Source organism: Leptinotarsa decemlineata, unplaced genomic scaffold, assembly GCF_025532065.1.
Source record: "Leptinotarsa decemlineata unplaced genomic scaffold, Ldec_3_MD MMD2_tig00078346_RagTag_RagTag, whole genome shotgun sequence".
NCBI classification, from domain to species: Eukaryota; Metazoa; Arthropoda; class Insecta; order Coleoptera; family Chrysomelidae; genus Leptinotarsa; species Leptinotarsa decemlineata.
This window is the reverse complement of record NW_027412724.1, coordinates 147,122-174,244: the sequence shown is the minus strand read 5'-3', so window position 1 is coordinate 174,244 and position 27,123 is coordinate 147,122. Positions and strand designations below refer to the sequence as shown.

The window sequence follows — 27,123 nt, the reverse complement described above, 5'->3', positions numbered from 1 at the left end:
TAACTAACATCACTATAAGGACATTTTCAAATGAATACAATTTATTGTATCAGTTTGAAAATACAAATATTTGTATTCATTTGAAAATGTCCTTATAGAACATATACCTTATAGTTACAAATACAAGTGTTCATCTATTTATTCTATAACTACAAATATTTAAATTATTCAAGAGGCTTATGTATCATCTTTCAAAAGGTTTATATTCTTGTCATCAAAAATAAAACAGTCCAATTTAGCATCCCTATTCTCTAATTATTCATGTAAATTGTTTAGGAAATTCCTCACATTTTCTCTCCAACATAACATAATATGTTGTCAACTGTGACATAAGACTTTTCTGAATCTTTATAATTTCAAATTCGATATCCTCCTACAGAAGAAAAGTCTCGTTTTACCCTTAGCAAATAGACTTGAAATTTCTGAAACTGTAATGGCTTTCTTTCTCAAAATCCACCAGGTTTCAGAGACAAACCTACTTCATTACTGGTCAAAATAATTTCAATTCCTTCCCTTTTATTCTTCTTTGAGCGAGTATTCAAGTGAGTAATTTTGAAAGCATTATCTATTTTTGTTGGATATTGTAATATCAACGGATATTCGAAAAAAATTTATTATTGAAGTTACCATATTTCTTTAGGTAATGAATTATTAATATAATTGTTTAATCCTGCGATACATATACAATATCTGAATAAGATTTACAATGGTTTATACTCAATGAATTGTATTGTTCTTCCATTATACCAATTTCAATTTTTTTTTTGTTCTTCATTATACCCTTGTCCAGAATATTTGATATTGAAAAATTATAGATTTCCTTTTAGAAAACATTATCTTCACATGCTAGGAATCGCACGTAAAAAAGAAACCGCGTTAATCCCTAGTTCCCACAAATTAAGACTTTTAAGGGCCCTTGATAATTTCTTTCAACAGTGACATTGTTTCGAATTATTGATAGTTGATTTTACGAAATTATTTTTAGAAGCATTATTTTCATCATTTTCAAATGATTCATCAATAATGTAGGTGAACGTGAATTCAGACAGATTTTTTTATACATGAAAATTTTAAATACAAATATTTTTCTTAGGACTGGTCAAAGTTCAAGAACATACTGTCAAGGTATTTTCGAAGAAGTTATGAATTAGTCTGAGGATTTTTAGTAATGATTCTTTTTAGTACTTTTGCTAAAAAAAATTATTTAGTTCACATCCAAGTTGTCAAAATACTGGTACAAGGATGGCCTTGGAAATTTGTTCATTAGTTTATTTCAAAATGAATCGAACAATACAAATTATTTCCAAAATAATGACAAACCATCCTTCCAATGAAATAAACAAATTCACTGTGATACTACATCTTGATTTGAAAGTTCTAGCAGAGTGTTATAAATTATTTCTTTTTTTGAATTTTCGATATCTTCTTCCGTTGCATGTTTCAGCAAATAATGATTATCAAACAGATACTTTCGATGAAAGTATTCCTCACATATCTGACACCGGTACCTAGGGTTTCCGTGCTGAGTCATATGTACTTCCAATTCCTCTTCGGTATTGAACCTCTTCCAGCATACATTGCACCTGTTAAAGTCAAAAATTCTATAAGTACTTATTCATTTGAAATGGGTATTATATTAACCAAATATATATCAAACTAATTTTTCTGATTCACCACACAATTTGGGCAACGACCCAAATGATTTAGAGTCTGCATCATCCTTTCATGAGTTACTGAATGTGATGCATTTTCTATTTTAAAATAGATACCTATTAAAGGTTGTGTGTCAATGATTGCTGATCCATTCAATTCTGAAACAGACCTCTTCCCTGCTAACAAAGTTAGCATCATCAGGAATGTTTCAATCACCCTGAAGTTCCCATAGTATGGAGGGCATGCCAATATCAATCACCAAAGGCCACTCCTCACACATGAGGTAATTAATTACTGTATAGAAAAATCTTGTACCCTGAAAAAGTGCAGTAAGCTAAGAAAATGGCCTTCTGCAATTTCAACATTGGTGTTGCAAACCAGTGTGGTCTTGAGATATTATTATTATTAGTGCATGTCAACATTTTACCCATTACAACTATAAATTCTCTCAAAAAAGGTGGTAAATCAATCTAAGCAATGTTAAATCCGGAAAAATTTAAACCACAGAGAATTGTCAACAGTGAATGATTCATTTGATGTTCCGAAGTTGAGGGATCACTAGATCTAATATGTGTGATTGGTGACTTGTTTATTTTGTGGTAATTCATGATCACTTTAATGAAATGAATAAAAACACTTTTGTCTAATTGCCACAACGAGTGGTAATTAGACAAATGTGTTTTTATACAATTCATTAAAGGGATCACTAATAAAATACACTCTCTAAAGTTCTATAAGTCGAAATATAATAAAATTATCATGTTATCCTCTCCAACACGTGTTTCGCTTATGATAGCTTCTTCACTAAATAATTTATATATAAAAAATCCTGCCTGAATAGTGTTGGCATAATTAAAATGTAAAAGATAAATAATAAGGGCAGGTAATTCAGTCTCCCCCACAAGCAATGACAGTACAACAACTGAGTCGACGCACACATATACTTCTCTGTGATTCAATATTCTTAGGTTTTCAACTTTAGTAATAACTACTGTTCAATTTTCAGTCACAGTACATAATGCTATAATCATCTATTTTTATTCAACGAAATAATGCAAAAAGTATTACCTATGGAACACTTTATTAGATTCCAGATGAGATTTTTCGTGTCTCTTAAGACTTGGCCATCTTTTATAGGTCAAGTCACAAAATTCACATTTGTATCTTTTCACTATCAGATGAGTCTGAAGATGGACTTTCAGTTTTTGAATGCCATTGTAATATTTCCCACAAAGTTTGCAAGGTAGAGGTTCATCTGAAAAAGTAAATCAATAGAAAATCATCAATATTATTAATAGCTAGTAGCCTGTCATCAAATGGATCCTAAAGTACTTACTACTTACTTATATACATCATAGTACTTATATGCTCCTATATCAATTCAATATATTCATTTATTACTTTCCAGCAAAGCAAGTTTTCATCCAATCCATTGAGGATAGGTGCAGAAATTTGTAATGAAATAATTGTGTTTTTTTTTGTTTATGGAGTCTGATTTGATTTTTATAACATCTGATATTTACAACAACTATACAGAGTGAGTTATCAAGATTCCTTCAATCATATTAACCAATAGTTTTCAAACAGTATATAATTAACTCTTTTCAAATGAGCCACCGTGTATTTTTCCATTTGGATGAAATACTTCAACATTTCCCTACATTTTTCATTGGAGATGTACTATTAAGTATTTTTTCAGTCATACCCAGTTTTAATACTTGTAATCAGAAAAACATGCATATTCTTGCATTCAGTATTAAAGTATCTTGAACATATTAAACAAAAGTTTAAAATAGCTGGGCAATAGTTGAAATGGGAATTACAATACTATTGTATATCACTGATATTGTCCATGTAATGAAATAACTTGAACATCTGAATAAAAAGTACACTTTAAACATAACAACTCATCAACCAACTGATGAATGTATTCAGTTTTAGATACCAACGCTTTATCATTAAGTTATTACCTTAGACAAAATACAGTAAAATAGAGTTTATTATTTAATGGGACAATTCAAAAATACTGTTACATTTACCAAGAGAACAAGCGGTTTGAATTCAACATCTGCTGCACAATTAAAAATTATATAACTGGTGTTGAACATCTTAAGCTCACACATTGAAATGATATAAATTACACTATGTCGATGAACTAGTTTCGAGTATACTCTGATGAGGGCCTTTTTTTCGTCACATCATCTAATGACTTAAATTTCTGGTATTTCAACTGTTTACAAATAACCTTGTGAATATCATCGTAAAAAATATATTTAATCTCATTCATAGTTTTAGTTCATCAGAAATAATTATATCAATTTATTTAACTGTAATCTACAAATACCAAAATCTAAAAATGAATTATTATAATCTGGGAAAAAACTGCTATTTACTCAACTAATACCCATTTTCAATTAAGGAAAAAAGTGATGAGGATTTTGATTAGAGGCACATAATAAATAATTGAAATTACCAGTATTTCTGAATCGGAGAAATTTCCCTGGTACTCTGCACTTGACTTTTGATGAATCGGCATTCTCTTCTTCGTGACGCTTATAATGATTTCTCAAATAATCAGTCCTTGCAAAGGTTTGTTCACAAATATCGCATTTATAACGTTCAGCTTCTGTATGCTTCAATCTAAAAAATGAACCATCATATATAAGAAACAATTGGAAGAGATCAAATCATGTTGTGTAGGAAAAAACTCTACACTCAAAACAAAACTTTTATTTAAAAAGGAAACACAAAATTGTATATCCAGATATTCCCTCTGCAAGAAGGCCGGTTCTTTATGGAGAAGGTTTACCAGTTCCAACACCCCCGACAAATTCGAAGGAAGATTTGGAAATGTATGATGACCAGACGGGTTCCCATGATGTGCCAGAAAAAGACGGGTGAAGGAAGAACATCCTATTCAATCAAATAACCTGATTTAAATGACCTAGTTCGGGACCTCCACTTGTCCAAAGAGAATGCTGAACTATTAGGGTCTAGATTACAACAATGGAATTTACTAGCCCCTCGTTTTTTACTATGCAAGATAAAATTTGTGTTTCTGTAAATCCAAATGGTGTAATGGAAAAATTAGGATTTGCACATATAACCCGGGCGAATGGCGTTCTGCTCCATAATAGTAACAAAAGACCCTCTATTCCTCTTGCACATGCAGTTGCCATGAAGGAAACACACGAAAGTATGTCACTTATTTTAAATGCAATAAGTTAGAATACGTATAAGTGGCAAATATGTGGTGACCTAAAAGTCGTAGGACTATTACTAGGTCTTCAGGGCGGATTTACGAAGTTTTGCTGTTTTCTTTGCCTTTGGAACAGTAGTAGGGCAACACAGAGCCATTATCAAGTAAAAGAATGGCTTCCAGGAGATAAATATATTCCAGGTCAACCTAACGTGAAGAATATACTTCTTGTCAATCCCAAAATCGTTTTGTTACCTCCATTACACATTAAACTGGGGTTAATGAAAAATTTTATAAAAGCATTAGACTTCTGTAATCTTTACTGTAATTGACATGTTCTTCACCTGAAACGGTTTTTTATTAAAAAGAACTAATAAAGGCTATCCATCTATCTATGAAACCGTTACTTTTATGAACGGATCCCATTTCTGGGCAGTCAGCTCGCACACGTCTTGACTTTAGAGAGTTGTTCATATAGGGACGACAGCTATTCGAGGGAGAAACCTATTTTAAACTATTATTTTTAAAAGAACACTCACTTATAGTGGGCCTTCAATGCTGTGCTATTTTTGAAAATTTTGGGGCACTTGTCACATATTATTGATACCTCTTCATGAAGAGCAAGGTGATCTTTGAGTAATAATTCGCTGAGAAATCCTTCTCCACATAAGTCACAGATGTACACATTTTCAGCTTCCAGTGGTTCAAAAAAGGTAACACCTTCATTTGCTAGGGCAATTCTGAAAAATAAGTCATTCAGATAGATTATAATAAATAAAACAATAATATAAATAAAACATTGTGAAACCTTGTCAAAAAAAAAAGGGAAAATAAATTCAAACACAGACAGAAAATATGTGAGTATTTTCTGATACTAATCGTGGTTTTTGCAGAGGCACTCCGCTAAATCAACGATTTGTAGATATTTAGAAAACATAAATTTATCGAAAGTAAATTATATATTCCAGGATTCAGAGACGTCTTCTTAAAATGGATCATTGGCTTTTTGAGTAAATCTATTCTCATTTTGGAATGATTATAACTTCAAAATAAAAAAATATCTGCTCCAATAAAATCCAAGACAATAAGTCACCTTTTTGCTCATCAATTTTTAATTTTTCCACTGCACATTTTTCATTGGTAAAAGTTTTTATCTACCACATAGATTTCAGTCATTTATTCATTGCCTAGTACTCTGAAGAATCTCAAACTTACAACAGTTTCAGTAAATTCTGTTTTCAAAAAAAATTTAGATAGGTATTTTCAGAATGGAAACTCAAAACATTTCTCATTAACCAAACCGTTATTTTAACACCTCTTAATCTTCCTCTTGAAGATGATCACTTGGTGATCGAAACACGTGTCGAGGTGTTAAAATAATGGTTTCGTGTTGGGAAAAAACTCCAGTAATATTTATGACTTAGTATATGATGAATAATTATTACTCAAACTTACGAATTAGAAGATTCCATATTTTCTCTCTTAATAGAAATGATTTCCTTTTCATCAGACTCCATTGCTTCTATTTCTGCCATAGTAATCAGAGTAGAATCACTTTGAAAATATGTTGAATTTTCTTGTGAAAGTTCGTAAGTTCCATCCTGTGAAGTTTCTTCGGACTCATCAACAGGTTCTTGAATACCATTTGGTATAAACTCATCATTTTGCTCCAAATAAGCTTCCCCATCCTCACTTTCTAACTTAATATAGGCATGATCATGTTTCATATTTTCTGTTGAATCATCATTATTTGTAATATCTGTTTCTTCAAAATATTCCTGTAGGTCTGCCATAAAAAAAAAAACAAACAATTTAATACAACACCTAAATCAATGTAATGTTTGGATATTCTTAGAAGTACGTGATATTTAGAAAAGTTCTATAAATTTTTTTAGGTAAGTGCAAAGTATTTTCATAAATTCATCAATTTTGCTATAATGAACTATTCATCACTTGGACCAGTAGGGAGTCAACATTAAGATCAATCACATTATTCCAGAAAACTTTAAAAAACCTACAAAATTTAATGGTCAATCCAGTCTGAGTCACTTGTAAAAAGCTTGCTATGGGCATTATTCACTACTCGTGAATACACCCTTTTTTATCAAAACCATTTTGAAAAATAACGTATCATCTTGAATCATCAAAGAAAAAAATTGTTGAAAAAATGGCTGGTTGGATGTTTTCCTGATCACTTTGAGGTGCATAGTTAAATCTCAAAATTCATAGTTTTATATCACTACCAAACTCTCCTTGAAATAGAGTAATATGTAGTTAAAAAATGAATATTACTGGAGTTTCTTTCCCAACACCAAATCGTTATTTTTAACAGCTCGACACGTGTTTCGATCACCAAGTGATTATCTTCAAAGAGGAAGATTAAAACTAGAAACTTATGCGAAGCTAACCCTATTTATGCTATATAGGTATCCCATACAGGTAAACCATCCAGGTGTACTACCCATACAGGTATACCAACCTAAATTAATTTTATAATTTTGCCTATCCAAATTTGGATAGGCAATAGTGTGAAATTAATTTTTATATAGCTGAAAATTGTTTTATATAAACATATATTGTAAAATAATATATAAGGCAAAATTTTAAAATTAATTTATGGGTGGTACACCTGGACGGTTTACCTGTATGGGATACCTATATAGCATAAATAAGGTTAGCTTCGCATTAGTTTCTAGTTTTAATCTTCCTCTTTGAAGATGATCACTTGGTGATCTAAACATGTGTCGAGGTGTTAAAAATAACGATTTGGTGTTGGGAAAAAACTCCAGTAATATTCATTACTACACCAAAGGTTCCAAACAGTGCATCATAAGTAATATGTAGTTAGGAATGTATGCTTACTTGGTAACTTGAATGCTACGTCCTTTCAAGGATATCTATACTTGACTCTTTCCATTGAAGTTGTGAACATTATAATCAGATCACTCTTAATAATAACAACATTGTAAACAATGTGACAATATGGATCGAGGATAGATTATTTTAGATTTCTTTATGCTGTTTTATTGTATCAACATTTTGTCCTCACATTCCATTCTGTTATTTATTAACAGCGGTGGTCATTTTAGAATTTTAAAAATACTTCTACAGATTTTTGTAAAAAGACAGGCTAACAAGAATGCATATATACTTAACAGTTAGATATTGTTAGTCTCAGACACCCTTTATACACTGATATTCCTAATATGTTGACATGTCACTATGTGCCACTAATGCCTCATATTCAAAGAACTGTTTGCAATTCCAAATTTTATAGAGCAAGATCCCAGGATCCCCAGACATTACTAATTTTCACATGAATAAAATGTATAGGATAAAGTAGTGTTACTTAGTAAATACTTTTAGTGTATGTATACCTGCTAGCTTGGACAGACGGCCAATGTACAGGTATAGTATATACGTAGTCAATTTGAATGGCACAAAAAGTTATCGAATGTTGGCAGTTTCTTTGTATAGCACGGGCGGCATGCTATAATACAAGGGAGGTTTTATATGGTATTAATTAGTAAATTTATCAGACCCGGTACATTAGTTTTTTATTTAGCTGTTTGAATTGACTTTGTATAGACTATACCAGGTGCTAAAAGGTAGGTAAAAACAGTGCTTATATTTTTTATAACCTCAAAGCTGATTTCTAATCACCCATTCCATCGGCGGTAACTTTTACCAGACGATTTAAAGCTCCCAAAAATTTTAATTTTAATCTTAGTCTCAATTTTTATATATTATACTCAGTGAACTCTTTCGATTTTTTCTTTAAGCAGCCAGACCAAATTGAAGAGCCAAACATTCGTCCACTTGAGTGGACGGATGGAGCATCAGTCCCTCTCCTATACTTACTATTCCAGTTCACACTATATCTGTGTGCATTTTGATGTTGTAACACGTCTATTCAATGTAGCTGTGATTTTAGTTATAACGTGTTTGAGTAAAATAAAAACATTAGCAGTGTTTAAAAAAAATCATGTCAGCATCATTGAATTGTTTTCTGTAATAATTCTGATAATAATTTAATATTATTCACGGAAGACATTGGAAAAGTGTCAAATGATATTGAAACATCAAAAGGAACATAAGCTAAAATTTAAAATGTTTCGCCGGCAGATTTATTTGAAAGTGGTTCATAGACAAAGCTATTTACAGGTTTGATGAAAAAATATTATTCTACAAGAGTTAAAACTACGAAAAAATCTATTCCAAAAAAAAATCGGATAAGAGTGTGAAAAATTCATCAGCAGCACGTTCATCGACATGCGTGCTAAATCAAAAATGTATTGAGCCACCATCATCTCTACTACAACTTTCAAACCCAGCAACTTCTATACCTGACTGTATTGCAATACCTGAGTCAGTCGATCCAGATCTATCAAATTTACTGAAAAATAATGCACAGGTAGAAAATATTGATTTACCTTTCAATACTAATACTTTGGTTGAAAGTAATATAAGTACTGAACAAAGCAATATTACCTGTAAATTGAAAAGTAGTAATCACAGATGAAATGGCTGATGCAAGTGAGAACTTCATCTTTTTTTTTTAATAGAAAATGAAAAAGTTATTGAACTAATTAATAACTATGACATTTACAAGCAGCAAATTCTTAACTGTGAATTTGGTAAAACCCCACGGTTTTTATATTAATCTTCAATATTGATTCAATAATATCTAATCTTATCAAGAAGCATTCACACAGAAGACTTTGAACTGTTTGAATTTATAGGAATTACACGTTAAAACGTAAGACCTCGTTAATCCTTAGCTCGCACAAGTTTGGACTTCTGAGGCTTGTCGTTCGTAGGGGTGCGACAGCTGATTAACGGAAAAACAGAAATCACCGAAAATCTCAAATTTGTTTTTATTCAAAGAACTAACAAACCTTCTTTCAAACGATTGACTTAGTCCTTGAACAAATAATCAACGCAGATGACACCAGGAGACTAGCAGGCATAATATAAATCACCAACTCTATCACAGCCCAGCAGCAATGGGCTTTTAGCCATGATATAATATCGACAAAAATTCGTCATGTTTATAAAGATTTAGAGCTGGAGAGCCAAATGGAACAGCTGAGTTAACTAATTACAATATGAAAAATAATATCAATTTTAAATCCTCTACTGATTATAAATGGTGAATAAACTATAATTTTATTGAACCGATTGTCTTTTAAACCATAAATTTTACAAAAATATATCCAATTGAAAACATTCACCATAAGTCATCAAAGGTTTGTTAACAATTATGTTTAAAGAATTAAATTATATAAATAAAACCCCACTTAGATGGCCATGACTTCAAATTTAAATGTATTGTTTGATGCTCTGAACAACTTTTTTGAATAACATTTCCCGAGATTTTTCAATCTATACTTTACTTTTCTCTCAAAATCAAATATTTGAAGGCTCATCGTAAATTACGTGTGTTTTACTGTATTTCGTTGGTGCATATTTAGTTTTAGGGGATGCACAAACTTTTATCACGAATAACTTTTAGTCGAAAAATGATTAATAAATAAGTTTCCCATATGGTGCATACTTTGGGGATGACACTATATGTGCCTGGGTCGCGTTTGGTGCTTCCAACTGGCCCGGCTGCTTAAAGAAAGTATTGAAATAGTTTCTTGAGTATAATATATGAAAATCAAGACTGAGATTATGAATAAAGTTACATTATTTTTTTTAGGAACTTTAAAGCATCTGGTGTAAGTACTTCTAACAAAAAGTGTCCGGCAGTAATGATTATTTTCAACAGCAATTTTAAATCAAATCAAAATATATTTTACTACCCAAGATCTGAACATCTTATTGGTAAAGTCTAGAAAAGTAAAACGTGTATATGGTACAACTAACAAATATAAACTATAAAATAATGCTTATAGACAAGAACATATACAAATATAAATACATGAATATTGAGTAAATGTAAATATATAGTGCTACGTAATGAACATTGATAGCCATTTCGTGTTGATTTCAATAACTTGTTTACACAAAGCTATATGCCAATTACACGATAGAACATACATAAAAATCAGCTATGAGATTATAATTTTTTTATAATGTAAGCACTATACCCACCTTCAGCACCTGGTACCTATGAAGTGGCCATCAGTCCAAGCTAGCAGATATACATACACTCAAAGTGTACTGAAACTACTTCATCCCATACATTTTATTTGTAAGAAAATAATTAATGTCGGAGGGCAACGAGATCTTCGACAATTGTTTCTAGATGTTGCAAGTAATTTTATAACAATTATAACTTTGTCAATATTGCTGTATGTCCTGAATAATTTATCTTGAAGATCACTGAGTAATGTAAACAGTAAATGAATTTTGGCGATTTACCATCTTCAACTACAATCTGAATATTCTCCACGATTTCAATATTTCCATCAAGATGTAAACTCTGTATGTTCTTTCCAGCAAGTTCATGTTGGTTGGGATGATTATTCTCTATGTCCAGACATTTTTCCAAGAATCGCATAAAGCATTTAATAGTTTTGAAACATATTCTACAAACTCGGTCATCATCGGAAAGTGTAGTTTCCTGCGGAAAGACAAAAGATAATTTATTTCTCGAAGAAGGTATCAAAATCTCACCATACGCGGGACAAACTGAATTAATATTTCCTTTATTGTTCTGTTTGAAAAACATCGTTGTACCACGTTAATGCCATCTTCTCCTGTGATTGACAAACAAGTTCTACAGGGAAAACCTTCCATGGTTATATTCGCAAAACATAAATTCCATTCAAAGGAACATAAAACCCATGAACCCACAAATCTGAACCAAATTGGATACCTTTTGAAAGATCACAACAGAACCCAATTTTGTCCTGTCCCTCACCCACAGCACAATTCTCTAAAACTTTCAAGCTTGTGATTATATTATGTCCTCACACTACACAAGTCACAAGTAACAGAAAAACAGGTAAGTAGAAATATGTCAAATGTCAATAGATCCAATTATGTTGGTAATATAGCGTTCTACTATTATTCGTATCCGACCGAGAGACTGAAAACAAAGAGTGCACCGAGTTAAAAGCATGTTCGCCTATAGGCAAGGCATTTTTGAAAACCTTAATTCGAGGTGTAATAAGGTTCATTTAATTTCAATATTTAAAAAGGTTCATGTTACTACACAATGTAAACGACGTAAGAAGCACTGTCCGTCACTGGTCATCAACTCGAACACCATATTCCAGCGCGAAAGCACAGTACTGACACTTCAACTGACAGTTATGGAATAATAGCCTATACATAGTCGAGCTTAGAGGCTAGTATTGCATAACAAGAGTTTAACTAGGGCATTTAATCCCTTCAAATGGATAGTTTACCTATCAAAGTCCGTTTAACTTTTGAGCGGCAAAATTTATTCTTATGCGAAAGCACAGTATTCAGTATTCCGTGACTACAGTACTGACACTTCAACTGACTGTTATGGAATAATAGTCTGTATACACTCGTGCTTAGAGGCTAGTATTGCATAATAAGGGTTTTATTTGGGCTTTTAATTCCTTCAAATGAGTTGTTTACCTGTCAAAGTCCCTTCAACTTCACATCATAAATTTATCTGGTATAAGCACAAAATAATAAAAAATCAGAATTGTAAGTAACCATCATCGACATAAGTTTATGTCGATGGTGACCATACCATTGGCAGGAATGCAGGAAAGATTGCGCATCGTCGTAGCGCTTCCTAACTTGATTTTAATTGACATGTTGCCGATTTCATTGAGCCAATCGATTGTTAGCTCCATTGTAATATTGTACCTAAACTCGAGAAAGTGTTTTGTTTAAAATAGAGAAGCTTGTTGTTAGTGGCGGATGTGTGAATGCCGCAAGGAACTGTTTCAATAATTATTAGAAAAACAGATCTCTATTTTTTTTTCCTTAGAACCGAAAAGGTAAAAAATATCTAAGTATTATGTAGATAAGTTATCAATTTCAAATTTTTTTCAAGTAGTTTTGCTAAATTATTCATTTTAATATGTCAGGATTATTTATTGTCAATATAAAAGTGATTTGTTGACTCAAAAGATATAATAATAATGTTTTTTATCCGAAGTCCGGTATTAATACTGCTCTGCTAAATGCTTAACAGAGTACCATTTACGAATATCCTATATTATAAAAACTTTTTAAAGCAAATAGAACTAATATAGGTAATAATTCTACTTAAATTACCCACTTGAAGGTAATACACATTATGAAGAGGTGGAAATCTGTTTACCGAATGATGATAAATATAATAAAAAAATAAAATAAAACTTAAATTAAAAATGTAGAAATCAATCTACGCATAATGAACGCAATCTTTCAATAATACTTTTAGTTTTTTCATATATACTTGGTCATTGAAGAAGAGTATGTATATTTTTACATCCAAATGACGAAATCGGTCACAGGATAGAATAATTTCCGAGAAGACTTTGGGAAGTAAGATAATTTCTTAAATTTGATAGGTAATAATAATAAAACAGGTACTAAAATTACCTGAGAGTGATATTTAGTTACCTATTTAGCGACAGCATCAGTGAGTATTTCATTTTGTCATTCAAAAAGTGTTTGTGTTAAGAATTCTTTGATTTTTTTTACTTGAACATTTTATTTTAAAGATATTATATATCGCTGAAATAATTTTTTATAATTATATTGTGTATTACTTCATTCCCAAATACTGAAGTCGAAATCCATTAATAAGATTAAGTAGTTTGTGCCTTGTATCTTTGACTCCTTTGATCTCTGCACACGTCATAGGCGGATCCAGCTAGTTTTAAAGAGGGGCTGACCAAAGGATAACTTTATCAATGACTCATAAAAATATTGTTATAACTTTCCTTAGTTCCTTACGTGAGTTTGGCCATATTTTCAAATATTTTTAGTAATGTATGTAATTACTAAGGGTTTTATCTTTATAATTGTTTACACATACACACATACATGCCATAAGGGTTGAGCTTGTAAGTTAAGTTATTAAGATGTATAAGAACACACCTTTATTTTGTATGACCATAATACGGACTAACAAAGAATACAATAAAGTAAATAATAGAAACACTGATATAAATAAATATTAAAATGGAAATAATGAAACCATGTTTCATAATAGTTTTAAGGAGTTTATGGTTTTCACAGAATATTCACTTCAGGTAACGAAGTGTAACTTTCTTTTGTTTTGTTTGGTCGATTTTGTCTGCTATTTCTCGATGAACATTCATGAGTGCTAACGACACCAGGCGATCTTCTCTTATGGTTGTTATCATCCAATCCTTCAGGCGCCTGAGGAGATGCCTGACAGTCTCATCTTCCTGTTCACACATCCTGCATAGAGGTGTGTCCACTAGCCCCATATTATGTAGGTGTTTCCTTAGCTGACAGTGGCCAGTCAGAAATCCTACAGTAAGGCGTAGATTTTTCCTGGTCATCGCCAGATATTTCTTCGGCGCCAGCTTCCCAGGGTCGCCCAAGGTGATCCTGGCAAGATTACATCCTTTAATTTCATCCCATCTCTTTAAAGATTGAGCATGGGTGTAACATTTGACTAGTTCCGCAATTGTCGAAGTCATCAGGCCGTGGGTGCCACTTGGTCCTAAAATTCTTAGTCCAGCCGCTTCCTTGGCTAAAGAGTCGGCAATGCGATTACCTTTACTCCTTTCGTGCCCTTTAATCCACCTCAGGATAATGTTATTATCTACCGAGGCTTTGGCTAAATCTTGGTGGCACTCTAGTGCTAGCCCTGAAGTAACACGGTGTCTGTTCAAGGCTAATAGTGCTTGTCTGCTATCAGTGCAGATTGTTATGTTTTTGCCCGAAATTCTTTTCTTGGTTATTTCTTTTGTGGCGATTGAGATACCAGCCAGTTCTGTTTGTACCACGCTGGTATTTCTTCCCATTCCCCATTTGATCCTTAGGCTTAGTGATCTGGAGTACACTCCACATCCTGAACCTTCTTTGGTTTTTGAGCCATCTGTATAAATCCGTATTGCATTTGTAGCATCTGACTCTGTGTTCTGCTTAATTTGTATTTTGTAGGGTTTATTAAACACAAACCTGGGTTCAATTGCATCACTTGTTGCCTGCAGCAGAGGTTGCGCAGTAAGCGCTTCCCGCCACAGGCCCAGCCTCAATCGACCCATTCCTACTTCTAGGTTCACACCAGCCGTGTGCAATCGTAACATGGCCATTAACGCAACCTCCTTAACGAACAGATCCAGAGGGGTCAGACCCGTGATTACTTCCATTGCCGCGGTTGGTGTTGTTCTCATGGCTCCTGTGATGTTTAAACAAGCCAGTCGCTGTATTTGATATAATTTTTGGATGGCCGTTGCTTGTAGAACTTTCGGTCCCCATGCAATGGCTCCATACGTTAACATAGGTCTTATTATTGCAGTGTAGATCCAGGCGACTACACGGGGTGAAAGACCCCATGCGCGTCCCACTGTCCTCCGACATTGCTCATAAGCCACGTATGCTCTTTTTGCTCTACTCTGTAGATGAGAGTTCCATGTTAGCTTCTTGTCGAGGATAATACCAAGGTATTTCACCTCTTCAGAGAAGTTTAGTTGGCTTTTGAAGATTTCGGGAGGTTTTAAGCCCGTTAAACTTCTTTTCCTGGTGAAAAGGACCATCTCAGTCTTCTTGGGATTGATCGACAGTGAGTGTTCCTTACACCATGTTTCTATCAATTTGAGCCCATCCTGCGCTCTATCGCACAGTGTGTTTACAAATTTGCCAGTCTGCAAGATAACTATGTCATCTGCGTATGCAATTGTGTAGAATCCATTTTTGTTAAGGTGATTAATTAGGGTATCCAGAACTATGTTCCAGAGAAGGGGTGATAAGACCCCTCCCTGTGGACATCCCCTCATGACCAGTCCTTTAACTGTGATGTCTTCTACATTAATACTTATTGCTCTGCTAGAGAGCATCTGGAGTATCCATTCTCCTACTACCAGGGGTACATTCCTGGAGTGTAGTTGCTGGGTAATTGTTGGAAAGGTTGTTTTATCAAACGCTCCCTCAATATCTATGAATATACCTAGGGTGGATTCTTTGTTGTCCAATGATCTCTCGATTCTGCCAACCACATGGTGAAGGGCCGAATCAGTAGACCTTCCCGGGGTATATGCATGCTGATTCGGATGAAGTGGGTTGTTAACAAGTACTTCATCTCTTATGTACCGCTCACATAGCCTCTCCATGGTTTTTAAGAAAAACGATGTGAGACTAATTGGTCGGAATGCTTTTGGTAGGGTGTAGTCCATCCTACCTGGTTTGGGTATAAATACTACTCTTACTTCTCTCCACTTACTGGGAATATACCTCAGAGCTAGAGAGGCTCTGAATATTCCAACCAGGTGTGGCATAAGAGTGTCCAGTCCCCACTGAAGTAGGGCTGGTCTTATACCGTCAGGCCCTGGTGACTTGAAGGGGGAAAAGCTCGATATAGCCCATCTTATTTTGTCCTCATCAATTACTGTACTAGCATATTGCCAGTCATATTGTGAGGGTGTTATTGATACATCCGTCCAGTTCGCCGTTCCAGGAAAGACAGAACCTGGGAAGTGAGTTCCCATAAGAATCTCAGCACTCTCCTGGAGGTTGGCGGCTTTGTCGCCATTTTCCCTCGTCAGGATGCCAATAGTCTTATGGTGGTCATTTGAGAGTGCCTTCTGTAGCCTAGAAGCTAGTGGAAAATCTTCGACTGCCTCACAATAGGCTCTCCAGGCTTCTCTTTGTTTTCGCCTACAGACTTTTTTAAACTCTCTGAGGTTGGCTTGATATATAACCCAGTCCTCTTCGAGTCTTGTACGTTTTGCCTTGTTAAAGGTCGTTCTCGATGTCCTCCTGAGGTGTTCCAATTCAGGGCACCACCATGTGTTGGTTGTGCCATGCGTTTGAACCATCCTCATTGGACAGGATTCCTTATAGGCAGTGTCTATTTTGTTGTGGATAGATACTGTGTACCTTTCCAGTTCTTCATTGTTGCCAGGAGTCAGGACCTCTGTTTCCCGCAGAGCTCCTCTTAAGAGTCGATTGTAGAGAGCTACATCCGTCCTCTTCGGGTCACGGGATTTTACAGAAGTCCTGAGATCCTGGCTTATCGTATAGGTCAGCCAGCGGTGGTCTGACATAGAGATATGGTCCGAGACTTGCCAGTCTTGGATTTTGTTTGATATTTCGGCTGTCGTGAGCGTGATATCTATTAACGTTTGGCTACGGGCATTAATAAATGTTGGCTCCGTGCCTCTGTTCAAGATTGTTAGATCTTTCTGTATTATATATTCGTATAGTGACTTACCTCGGGCGTTGATATCCTTGCTGCCCCAGCTCACGTGGTGAGAGTTTGAGTCGCAACCCAATATGAGCTCCACTCTCTGGTTGAGGCAGTGGTCCACTAGTACTTCCATTTCTCTGGTCGGTGGTAGGGTGGCTGCATCTGAAGGGAGGTACACCGATGCGATTATCAACGCCATATATTTGCCTTTCCCAACTGGACATTCAACTTTGACCGCAGTGAGATCTGAGGTGCTGAATTGTGCCATCGGAAACGCTCTGTATTTCCTAGGAACGTAGACAGCCGTCCTAGGTTGCTGGTTGCTTGGTAAGCTGAAAATTTGACCAGTTAAACTACTGAAACCAGTAATTTTGGTCTTTATTATCCAGGGCTCCTGGATCAAAGCTATTGCCTCCTCCAATACATCAAGGTGGCGACATAGTGTTGCCGTTGCCGCCTTTTTGTGTTGGAGGTTGCATTGTATTATTTTTACTTTTTTTCCAACGTCCTTGCCCATGAGACAGTTGTTGGATACAAAGTTACCTTTAGAGGTCCATCTGCTCCCCTGCTAAGGGGGAGGTGGCCTCGCTGTTTTTGGGTGCCTCCTCCGTCAGGTCATCGAATGTCATCTGTTCAGATGCTTCGATTTCCTTTTCGGGACCCATGGTGGCCTTGGGGTCAATATCCACTTTAGGTGGTTCAACTCCCAAGGACCTAGGGTCTTCCGAGGTACCCTCTGTTTCTTTTACTGTTGCCCTAATAGTCAGTGAGGTAAACGCGTAGCTTAACCTCATCGACTTCTTCTTCAGGACAGCCATATCATCTTCTCCGATCCCGAAGACGAAGAGGTGTCCTTGTGGGTTCATCTTAACCTCATGATGGAAGGTGCACCATCTTGCTACCTTCAGGTCAGGATTCTGCGCCTTTAGCCGACCCAGCACCCTCTCCTTTTCACCGGATGTCGTCTTGTGGACGTCCTCCGGGATCCAGAGTGAGGCTTTGGTAAGCTTCGGGAGCTTATCCACACTGACGACCGCAAGTGATGCCTCCTCCCATGGCTTGATATTCATTGTGGCTTTCTTCAGCCACTCTAACGTCACGTCGTCATCGCAGACCACTCTGATGATTTCACCGGAGTATGTCCACGACTTGAACGTGGGCGGTTTTCTGTTGTTGCTGGAGGCGGAGAAGATGATCTTGTCCAGCTCCTCCAACAGTTGTTTTTTGATGAGACTCTCTCGTTCTGCGGTAACCTTACCGTACGGGTTAGTCTCATCTATGATGGCTACCTTGAGGTGTCTCAAGGCGGCCTCCACGAAGGTTTTGGAAGGTGCAGCGACATTTCTGTCGCTGCGCAGCTTCTTCAACCTTCTTGGGGTTCCCTCCGTGGAGGTACTCGCGTGAGGGCGCTTTCCTGCGGTGGCAGCCGGTTCCTTGCCTTTTTTCAAGGCGGAGCTCTTGGCGCCCTCCGCAAGAGGTGCCCTTGTTGTTGAGGATGGAGTGGAGGAGGTGGAGGGTGCACTCATAGTTGCTGCCACTTCTGCCTCTTTCGCTCTCTTCCTCCTCTTGGCCTCGGCGCCGCTGATTCGCTTACGCCTTGGCCTTTGCATTGCATCGCGAGGTGGTCTGCTATGTCCAGCCTCTTTCTGAGCGGTAGCTTGGGGTGAGCATTTCTGTTCATCCCCAGCCCCCGTCCTAAATTGAGGTGAGCATTGCTGTCCAGCCTCGGGATTGGTTGGTTTTTTGTTTTTTTCTTTAGTGTCCATGTATGTTCCCACGAGTAGCAAGGGAAGGGTTGGTCACCTCTAGCAGAGCCCCGCATTACCAGAGGAAGGCTAGTTACAATGAGGTTTCGCCCGGTTCCTCAAGGGGATCGTTCGTAACCGCATATAACCCTGCGGCCATTCAGCTGTCGACACGATTCCTTACATCTTAGCTTGGGTAGGCTGGTCCGCGGTGGCATGTTTTGCAGGGCAAATATTTTAAGTAGAAGTAGATTGAATGTGGAAGGATAGACTTCATTGTCACACATAAATAAAGCCTTTAGGGATGAGTCTGGGATATCAATGCCTGTCCCTTGCTGTTGTTCCAATTTGTTGCTATTGCGAAACTGTTTGAAAAGATCATCTATATAAAAGTGTTAGGGGTTTTGGCGAAAACATTAGTGATGAACAGCACGGATTTATTCCAAAAAAGTCGACGTCAACAAATCTACTAACATTCACTCATCATGTCCTCAACCATCTAGGTAACATTAAACAGGTCGATGTTATTTATACAGATTTTCAAAAAGCATTCGATAAAGTTAATCATGATGTGATACTGGAAAAGTTTTACATAGAGATGGCGTCGATACCCAAGAACTCAAATTGCTGGCATCGTATTTGAATAACCGACACTTCAGAGTCAAATATGAAGGTAATTGTACAGGGAAATTTCGCGCAAACTCTGGAGTCCCTTAAGGTTCAAACTTGGGTCCATTAATTTTTCTTATATTCATTAATGATCTAACTCAAAATATAAAGTACTCTGAGTGTCTTATTCGCAGATGACCTTAAATTTTATAGACAGATCAAAAACTTAAAAGATTGTGTCAAACTACAAGAGGATATCAATAGTGTTTGTCGACATATTTAAATGTTCTGTCCTGTCTTGTACCCTAAAACTAAATAAGACACTATACAATTACTTAATGAATGGTATTGAATTATCCAGGGTAGAGACTGTCAAAGATTTAGGTATATACTATAACTCCACACTCTCGTACAAACCCCATTTGGATTACATAGCATCTTAGGCACTAAGAATTATGGGATTTGTAATCAAAGTGCACATTTCAATGATATTAAAGTGATTACTACACTTTATAAGAGTTTGGTCAGATCTAAACTTGAATATGGGTCTGTAATATGGCATCCTTCCTATATTGTTCATAAAAATTGATTAGAAAAAATTCAAAACAGATTTCTGAGATTAAGTATACCCGGATTATAACACTACGAAATGGATTTAAAATACCCAGTCTAGAAAATAGAAGACAGGCAAGTATAGTGTTAATTTGTTATAAAATATATAAAAAAAATTATAACTGTCCCAATCTCAAATCTTTACTGAAAGATGGAATTCCCAAAAGAACAATTAAGATTCATTCAATTCTTTGATGTACCATATGTATAAACAAATAACTGTTCACCTATCATTACAATGATCAAAGTAACAAACAACTTCCTGTAAAAAAATACTTTTCAAGTTTAGAATAACTATGTTTTTTTCTTCCATTCGGCTTTATGAAGTAACTACTCGTATATACAATGTAACTGTATTCACGTGTAAGTATTAGAATTCTATTTATTATTTAGACTGTATTGACATTTTTTTAAGAATAATTATTTTCATGTAATGAGGTTTTTACCTGTTTGAAAATAATCAAATAAATAAATGAATAGTAATTTCGTTCAACAATACAGTAAGGCTGATCTTGATAAATCCTTGAGGTCTGAGTAACTGAAATTAACCAAGCACGAAGGTATTAGCTTCGTGAGCTGATACAGACTGGCGGTATCAGGAGGAAGCCTATCCCGAATGTCTTGCAACACATTATTTATTTTAATGGGTTATATGCTGTAGCCCTATAGAAAGCTGCAGGCGTTTGATGTCGGTTGGGTTGCTCCGATTTTTCTGTTTTGTTGTCACTCTAGGCTCTAGGTAGTGTCATTTCTGTCCTAAGATCAAAATAAGTCCCTGAACCATTTCAAAATGAGTGAGTGATTTGAGATATCTTTGTTTTTTTCAGCGTCCTTAATAAATTTGCCTTCTCTTGGTAGTTTGTTTTTGACTTTGGATTGGTCTCCGGATTTCTTGATTTCTTCCTCTGTTTCTAAATTGATATTTCTTGACGGTGAACTTGGAGCACTATTAGAGGGTATTTGTGTAGAAATATTGTACGGCTTATTTTCTTTGAGCCTATCTAGTCCAAAAATTTCTTCATTCACCACCAGCGTTTTTCCATTTATTACAACAATCAGATTATTTGCTTTGCTTTCCTGGACAGGAATTTCTAATTCATGAATGAGTATATTATTCTTTCTAACTATTCTATCTAGATTGTTGCATTTCTTCTCAAGCTCTGTTCCACTTTCTCCTCCAGTTTTTGTATTTGTTTCTTGTTTTGTTCCAGGATCTCGACAATTTTATTGTTCTCATTTTTTATTTCGAACTGTATTTCTTCTTAATTTTTTCTCCCTGTGCTCTTATTAATTTGAAAAGATTTTTTAATAACTCCTTGTCCTTGTTCGATAGGTCGATTGACATATCTATGTTGCGCTAATTTCGGGTATTTAACGCAATTTGATTGGGCTAATTGTTTCTCCTTTCACACGTTTTCAATAACAACGTCTATTCCAAATTGTTCGAGTGTTATTCAACGTACCTTGCTGGTTTTTTTGGTGATGGTAGGAAGTCTTCTGATTCACACTTATACGGAATTTCGTTAAAATATTCCTACTTTTACACCTTCTAGGATAAGAATTACCCAAAAAATTTTCGTTATGACCAACCACCACTTAGTCCGATAAAAATACCAATACACTGTGGAAATGGTCTTCTGACTCATTTCTTTCGCCCACAAGATTAGCACAGACTAACTCTACAGCCTCTTTGACTTCTTTCCCACCACGCTTTTTCTTTCGTAATATCCTGCTCAGCGGAAAAGTCACTGCCAATACATCTGTAAGAGAGGCTAGTGTTACTACGAAAGCAGTATTGCTAATGCAGTGTAAAAGTGACAATGCCTTGGTAGCGGCTTCGGTCGCTCTCCGCAACTGCGTATTTGTTCTAGAGCTTCATGTATTTTAGGTAAAGCAGAACAGAACAAAAAACACTGTCTCTCTACCCATCTTGCGGTGCAAAGTCAAATGAGTTGCCGCCCTACCTTCTTTTTTAAAACACAGTGGGACTAGCCGTAAAAAAAAGATATTACAGTCATTATAACGTCAGTTGTGCTCCTTATGTAGATGTAGATGGATAGTTTTCAGAGTCAAGAATTGCAGAAATATTACTTATCCATATATTCTATAGATTCAGGCGATGTTTCACTTTTAAGTTAGCCTTCTTGAATATTTGGAGTTGAAGAAATTGAAGTAAACTCCTCTAAAACATTTTGATGAGATTGATAATGGTTTAGTAAGCGCTTGTTGAAAATTTAAACTGTTCACAAGAATACAACTGCACGTAATGATGTAGCATATGCCTCTCCAGTATTTCATACGAGTGACGGGGGATGGGAAGGACAAGCATGTGGCCCTTCCCTTCAATCAGAACGCTTGCGGTACATAGTTTCCGCGCCGAGTCCGATATCTACTCATTGGAAAAAAGTGCATTAGAGCCATCGTATTTTACCGTGGTGATACATAGATACTGCATTTTAATATATGCTGGTAAAAAATAAAAATAAGTTAATAGGTAGTCGGAATCTTTATAACATTTAAATGAATGCCGGTATGAACACAATTTTAAACAATTCAAAAATTTCCAAAACAAAAGGGGAGTTGCAGCCCTCCTGGATCCAACAATGGTACACGTAAAATCAAGATTTGATGCAAAATATGCTGTCATCATAAATCCATCCATTTTCGGTAGATTGTCCGATTGTGCTTTGACAAAACCAGTTTCAGTCATCGTTCTAGATCCACTTCAATTCTAGATTCATTAGAAATCCCACAGGAATACAAGCTTGAACTACTTTTTTCACAAACACTACTAACACTATGAATATCGATGCAGATAAATCCAATGTTGTATCATCTGACGTCACATTTCTTTGTGACCAATGGTGACCCATTTTGTAAGTTTGAACTTCCCTCCCTTATTTTCCACTTTTTATATAATATTTTTTAGGTTTGAATATTAACAAAATGAAAATTTACCTTTCATTTCTTCCATTTTATTCGTAGCTTAAATATGTATGCATTTATTCTTTATTATCATTATAAACATTTGATAGAACTGACCGATACTTGATGAAAATCCATTATAACGTATTCAAAAACACACTTACGTGAGTTTTCAACTTGAAAGTTTACAAAACCACGGCACGTGTTTCGCTACACGATAGCACTTTCAGGCATCCCAATACTGTTTGCACAAATTCAGTCGTGCTTTGTTATTTGTTCCACCCTTCGATTAAATTCACGACTGAGATATAAGTGAATAACTCTATAAATTTTTTTTGGACTTGACGTTTATTCGGGTGCACTGAAGAGTCGAAGGCACTGATCCGTAATTTACCTTATTTTACGTGATGCAACCCCATGGTTGCCAACTGCGATAAAAATATGACATTTGATAATTTGACATTTGCTAATGAATGAATAACCTACTTTTCTGAGTTCCTTCTGCATTTTCATTCTTGGGACATAATTGGGACAGACCATCTTATATTTCTTCATAGGTGATTCTTCATACTGGAGTCTCAACTTCATATAGGACGACTGAAAATATCTTTTCTATCATATTCTGGAAATCAGTTTCACATTTATCAAAAATGAAAATGCAGAAGGAACTCAGAAAAATAGGTTATTTATTTATTAGCAAATGTCAAATGTCATTATTTTACCGCAGTTGGCAACCATGGGGTCGCATCATTTAATAAGGTCACAGCTCACAGCATTGTTAACGCTTCGCTTCGAGAGGTGTAACAGTTACACCTCTCGAAGCGAAGCAGTAACTCGTCTTGATAATGCCATCTGAGATGATGGCGAAACGTCGAAACGTCGACTATCGAATAGTACACAACGGATGAACACCCAGAAAAACAACACATCATATTCTACCATCCGTGAAAACCTACATTGTAATATATATATATATATATATATATATATATATATATATATATATATATATATATATATATATATATATATATATATATATATATAAGCGCTGACAAATCCACTCGTAACGGGAAATTATGGATGCGCAGTAGTCCTAAAAAAATGAAACTGTGACACACATCAAAGGTTCCGACAAGAGTACACCACCGTATAGAATAGAAGTAACGGTTGTAACACTATTGGTTCTGGCTATACTGTGGCAGAGTTGCCAACTGTAGCGAAATTTACTCGACGGTAGCGGCGTAACGGATTTAAACATAAAGTAATGGAATTCTCTACAAATAATCAGTATTGAAAAAAATATGAAAGAAGAGGCTGTAGACAGCACTCGAAGAAGCTGACGCTTGAATAAATGAATGCACAGTCAATACGTTATAGTTTCTGGCGCTCATGTATTCAAAACGTATTCGTCTGTGATTCTAATGCATTCGTTCTGGCACAGATTAAATATTTAGCGTGCGTTCCACTAAGCGTTCACAACGCCTAAAATACTCATTCAGGAGTTCCACATGGCGACCGCATTAATGACGTCATTACTTATGCTCACGCCTAGTTCACGACGACCTATCTCAAGAGGTGGGTCGATGTGAGCGTTTTGAGAAACTGAGCGCAATTTATAAAACTAAAAGCAGCAAACATGGCGACAACAACAATATCGTTCTATTGTGCCGAACGAGATACTGTTGTGGATATCAAACTTTCTCCTGCAGATGCTGAACGTGCGTTAACAGGTAAATATTATTGTTAAATGAAGCTTATTAAGCATAATTGCAGTTTATAATTTATCGCAATTTATATATTTTCATCATTTGTCAATAACATAACCTAAATTGATGAATCAACAACTTTAATTATCAATAAAAATATATTTGTCAAAAGAAAATTGTTTTGATTTCAGATACAGTTTTTGCTACAAAAGCCTTCAATCAACAATCAGGACCATCGACATCGACTAATGTTGATAACGACCTTTCTTTATCTAATGATGCTTTTAACAATAATTCTAGCAATGAAGAATGTCTTGATACTGAGGATACAGGTGATCTCAACTCTGAAACTCACGAAAGTTAGTTTCAGGCATGACACACTCGACGTACAGCTCTTACAGCAGTAGCTCGTCCTATGTTAAATCTGTCACAGACCGATCTATGATAAAAATAAAAAAAGGGTTCAATTTTATACTTGTGAATTATGGTATATAATAATAAAATGGTTAATTAAAAAAAAAATAACCTTTAAGAATCTGTTGTGGCTATCATCAATTGATGACGGGAACGAATTGTAGGACATCCGGGAATACGTCGGACTAAATCTTCTTGTATCAGCTCATGTAAATGATTTAATGTACATCTTGAAAGTCTAAAGAGATCAATAAAGAATTCCATGAGTAAAATTTTCAAAATCTATAGTGTATTAAGTGATAAAAAATAATTTACCTGAAATGACTTTTAAATTCTCCATCTGAATAACGAGTAATTACATTATCGTAATCAATAATACATGGTCTAAGTTTTCGCTTTTCACGATTACATTTTTGTAAAATTGTATTCCATTCTTCTTCTGAGCTGGACGAACTAGTACTTTGTGGAGCATTATTTCGACGCACCAACAAATTTCGAACTACCGCCGTAAAAGGCATTTTTATTATATACGAACATAAATTAGTTAAAGTATATACATAATTTTTGTTTAATAAATCATGTTAACCAACAATTAATAGAACTTATTGATACCACTTACAAATTGTAGCTTAACCTCATCAACTTTTTGTTTTGTTTTTTTAAACGCGCCATGTGTATTATTTAAATGAACGCTCAAAACGCTCCAAAATCCATTCCACTTGAGTTAATGATTGTGACGCCCAGAACCAAGTGGAACGGCAAATACCGTGGTCGTGAGCGTGGTCGTTGTGAGTGCTTAGTGGAACGCACTCTTAATCTGTGGTTTTGGCGTTGAAATGATGACGTCACATTTACTATGATTTGAAAAGTATTCATGATGATTCAAAACTAGAGTGAGATTGGTTATAAAACGGAATTAGACGTTACGTTACGTCAGTTGTCAGTTTCTGCCGTATTTTGATCGTTATAGTTTATAGTTTATAATATGCTGAAAACGTTTTTCAAATACGTTGTAAGGATGTACAAAATAAATCTGGGAAATTATTACTTGCACAATCCGATTCTGAGTGATGTTAAAGAAAATAGAAAATGTTTTTTTTATTATTGATTTTGACATCTGACACAAATTGAATCATTTCATTCTGGCGAATCTTATTATTAATGACGTCACTACAAATCGTTTTTCAATACACGCTCGAATCCGATTTAACGCCAAAAAACACCTCTAATAACCTTTAATATCTAGAAACTAAAAGTCTCGACTGTCTCGAGTATTATAAATTATATGGAACAAATTACAGTGGAAATGGAAGATAGTTCATCTGATTGTAGCTGGAGCAAAAGAGTTATCGCAGTTGAAATTAACGGGAACGGGACATGTTCAAAAAAATACTAAAAGTCTCGAAATCAAACTTTTTCTCAACATTGGTTATCTGATTGAAAGGATGAATTAGACCTTTCGCGAATGATCGTTCAAGAGCTCAGTGTGACAATACGTACGTGAACAAATTGATATTTATTTTTACTTTTCAAAATCATTATTTCAAGCTAAGAAATATTTGGTCGAGAAGACAGCTTTCAAAAATTAACTGCTGTAAATTTAGAAAATTAGGTACCATCTACTGAGTTGCGCGGTTGAAAATTAGCATTAATTTAATAGTAATAAAAAATATATATATCACTCTGAGGCATGATCCTGATACCTGACATTAGTGACAGTTCAGTTTTGTGGTATCTGAACGTTACACGAACTACAAACTGTAAGTTCTGTGATATCTAATTTTGGATAGGGCGCATGCGGGAACTGATTGCGTCAGATATACAAGCGTAGCGAAATATGAAACAGTCTAGCCGCTAGCAGAATTTTGGTTCATGCAATGCACCGTATAGAACAGTGGTTTATGTATGCGACTTATTGCTGTGCCACCGTATAGAAGTGTTTACTTCTATACG

The 27,123-nt window shown here is 35.2% G+C and overlaps 1 protein-coding gene across 1 annotated transcript; it reads right to left on the bottom strand.

Annotated features, from left to right (window-relative positions):
• Positions 1-1,254: 1,254 nt before the first annotated feature.
• Positions 1,255-12,109, bottom strand: LOC111514863 (uncharacterized). The gene is made up of 7 exons (XM_023171102.2): positions 11,477-12,109; positions 11,222-11,423; positions 6,308-6,638; positions 5,392-5,592; positions 4,127-4,293; positions 2,722-2,908; positions 1,255-1,583 (listed from the first exon to the last, which is right to left on the bottom strand). Exons 1-7 carry the CDS (start codon positions 11,597-11,599, stop codon positions 1,346-1,348), a joined length of 1,449 nt encoding a protein of 482 aa, XP_023026870.1. The 5' UTR covers positions 11,600-12,109; the 3' UTR covers positions 1,255-1,345.
• Between the last annotated feature and the right edge of the window lie 15,014 nt (positions 12,110-27,123).

Bases quoted from the DNA above. Each gene is read 5' to 3' on its own strand.
- LOC111514863 (XM_023171102.2), bottom strand. From the start codon at position 11,599: ATGGAAGGTTTTCCCTGTAGAACTTGTTTGTCAATCACAGGAGAAGAT. The intron at 6,639-11,221 runs GTAAATCGCCAA...TTTTTATGGCAG, and splicing joins TCAGATTGTAGTTGAAGATG to ACCTACAGGAATATTTTGAA. The intron at 5,593-6,307 runs GTAAGTTTGAGT...CTTATTTTTCAG, and splicing joins AATATGGAATCTTCTAATTC to AATTGCCCTAGCAAATGAAG.